Source organism: Mus caroli, unplaced genomic scaffold (genome assembly GCF_900094665.2).
Source record: "Mus caroli unplaced genomic scaffold, CAROLI_EIJ_v1.1 scaffold_11235_1, whole genome shotgun sequence".
In the NCBI taxonomy this organism is placed as follows: domain Eukaryota; kingdom Metazoa; phylum Chordata; class Mammalia; order Rodentia; family Muridae; genus Mus; species Mus caroli.
The window spans coordinates 51,370-53,457 of NW_018390001.1; the positions used below are offsets into that span (position 1 = coordinate 51,370).

The 2,088-nt window shown below is 43.5% G+C and overlaps 1 protein-coding gene across 1 annotated transcript in view; it reads right to left on the reverse strand.

Annotated features, from left to right (window-relative positions):
- Positions 1–1,782, reverse strand: part of LOC110288414 (UDP-glucuronosyltransferase 2B31-like) — a gene marked incomplete at its 5' end in the record, with an annotated part of 11,033 nt that extends 9,251 nt beyond the window's left edge. Inside the window, 1 exon segment of the mRNA XM_021154773.1 lies at positions 1,651–1,782. Within this exon segment, the coding sequence (XP_021010432.1) occupies positions 1,651–1,782 (132 nt within the window).
- Positions 1,783–2,088: the final 306 nt, after the last annotated feature.

The window sequence follows — 2,088 nt, forward strand, 5'->3', positions numbered from 1 at the left end:
CAAGGCCAAGGTATTGTGGAAAGAGCACACCGCACCTTGAAAGAACTGTTACAAAAACAAAAAGAGGGAATTGCCTACAGACGAGCACCCAAAGAACAATTATCTTTAGCTTTATTTACCTTAAATTTTTAAATTTTGGATGATCATGGTCGCTCGGCTGCAGACAGGCATGCCATGACCTCGCCTGTAATTCAACATGATGTAAAATGGAAAGATGTCTTAACTGGTAAATGGTATGGCCCAGATCCTGTTATTTCGAGATCTAGGGGAGCTGTTTGTGTTTTTCCACAGGATAAAGAACATGCGATTTGGGTACCAGAAAGGCTGACACGAAAATTGCTTATCTTAAAGGAAATTGGTCAGTCAAGGCAGAGCAGCTGTCCAGAAAGTTGCTCCTCCAGATTGCCAAACTCAACGGCACTAGACTCGACCCTGTCACCCTGGGAGATTCACCTCCTGGATCACCAATGACTTCTTCTTTTTTAAGGAGTGGGCAGGAATGTTGGCCTGGGGAGCAGTGGTCCTCCTGGGGTGTGTCTTCTGCATCTGGCTATTGTGTCGACTAAAAAGAGAGCATGCTCAGCATAAAGCAGTGGTCTACCAGGCTTTGTTGGCAATTGAAGATGGCACATCTCCCAATACTTGGCTGGCCTCTTTAAATGTTAAGAGTTCACCCTAGGTCATTTGGCAGTTGTAGTCACACAGATCCACCGTATCCAGAGACAGGCAACTTTCCTCATGCACAGACCAACCTACGACAAGGGGCCTGGAGGCGATAGGGTAACCTTATGATGGGTAAGGCTGTGATGCTAGAGGATGGACCTAAGACAGGAGCCATGGCAGATGGACATATTTGCCCAGGCCTAGACCAGCCTCATTTTATTAAACAAAAAAGAGGGAGATGTAGGAAGCCAACTCTAGGATAGCACTGGTTTCTGGCGTGCCTTTGTGGTAAACAACACCACTGTGCAGGCGCTAGTCCGAATCTGGCGCCAACCCCTCCTGAGCGGGTGCATTCAAATTAGGTGCCGGCAGACTGACCAATCCTAGGGGGCCACGGAACCTTCTCCTGTGCTGGGGTGCATATAAGCAGTGCTCCCTGGGTGTCTGGGGTCCCCCGTAGCAGCATCGAGGCGTTCCTGCAATAAAGGCTCTTAAGAAGAATTCTACTGTGTTGTGTCTTCCTTGCTGGCCGAGGTGGGCACACCAATATAAGTTTTACAAAACAACTCAATTTCTTTGAACGTGGGTTCCTCGAGAATTCTGGGTTAAATTTCCTGAAATGACAGAGTAGAAACCTAAAAACAGGCTCATACAATATTTGTTTAGTTTACTTCATTTGTTTAAACTTATTTTTTTCATTTTTTATTGGTTATTTTATTCATTTACATTTCAAATGTTATCCTCTTTTCTAGTTTCTCCTCCACAAACCCCAAAAGACCTCCCCCTCTCCCTGCATATATGTATTTGTGTATGTGTATGTGTATGTGTATGTGTATGTGTATGTGTGTCTGTTCATATGTATTGTAAATGTGTATTTGTGTCATCAGGACAAGTTCAGTTTCACACGGGAGGCATCTGAAATCAGATCTAGAAGAGCATATGACCATCTCAGTGAGGCTGTATCACTGATGCATCACTGTAACTCACCTTCTGTGGAATCTGAGCAAGGCCTGCTGCAATCACATTGGCCCTTTCTTCTGTTATGCTACCCACCATGGACCTCAGGGAAAAAACCACAACACCATGTTCTGTAGATAACTGGATGAAATCTTCTATGTCCTGTTAATGAAGTATCATACCATCACAAAGAGCAGCACCACCAAACGTCTTGCATAGAAACAGACTTCTACATCGAAAGAAACATACCACAGACTTTCAGAAATGTTCATAAGAGTGTCACATCCATGTATAAGATGTACACTTGTAACCAATTGTACACACGTTACAGTTCTCATAGTCATAAGATTGCCTTGGGTTGTTTTCATCTTGAAAGACAAGAGTTTTAGAAATTAATTCCAAAGTTCTTCTCCTCCTTCCTTTTTAGTATGGCAACCAAACGTTTGCTTTTTCTTTCCATAATTTCAA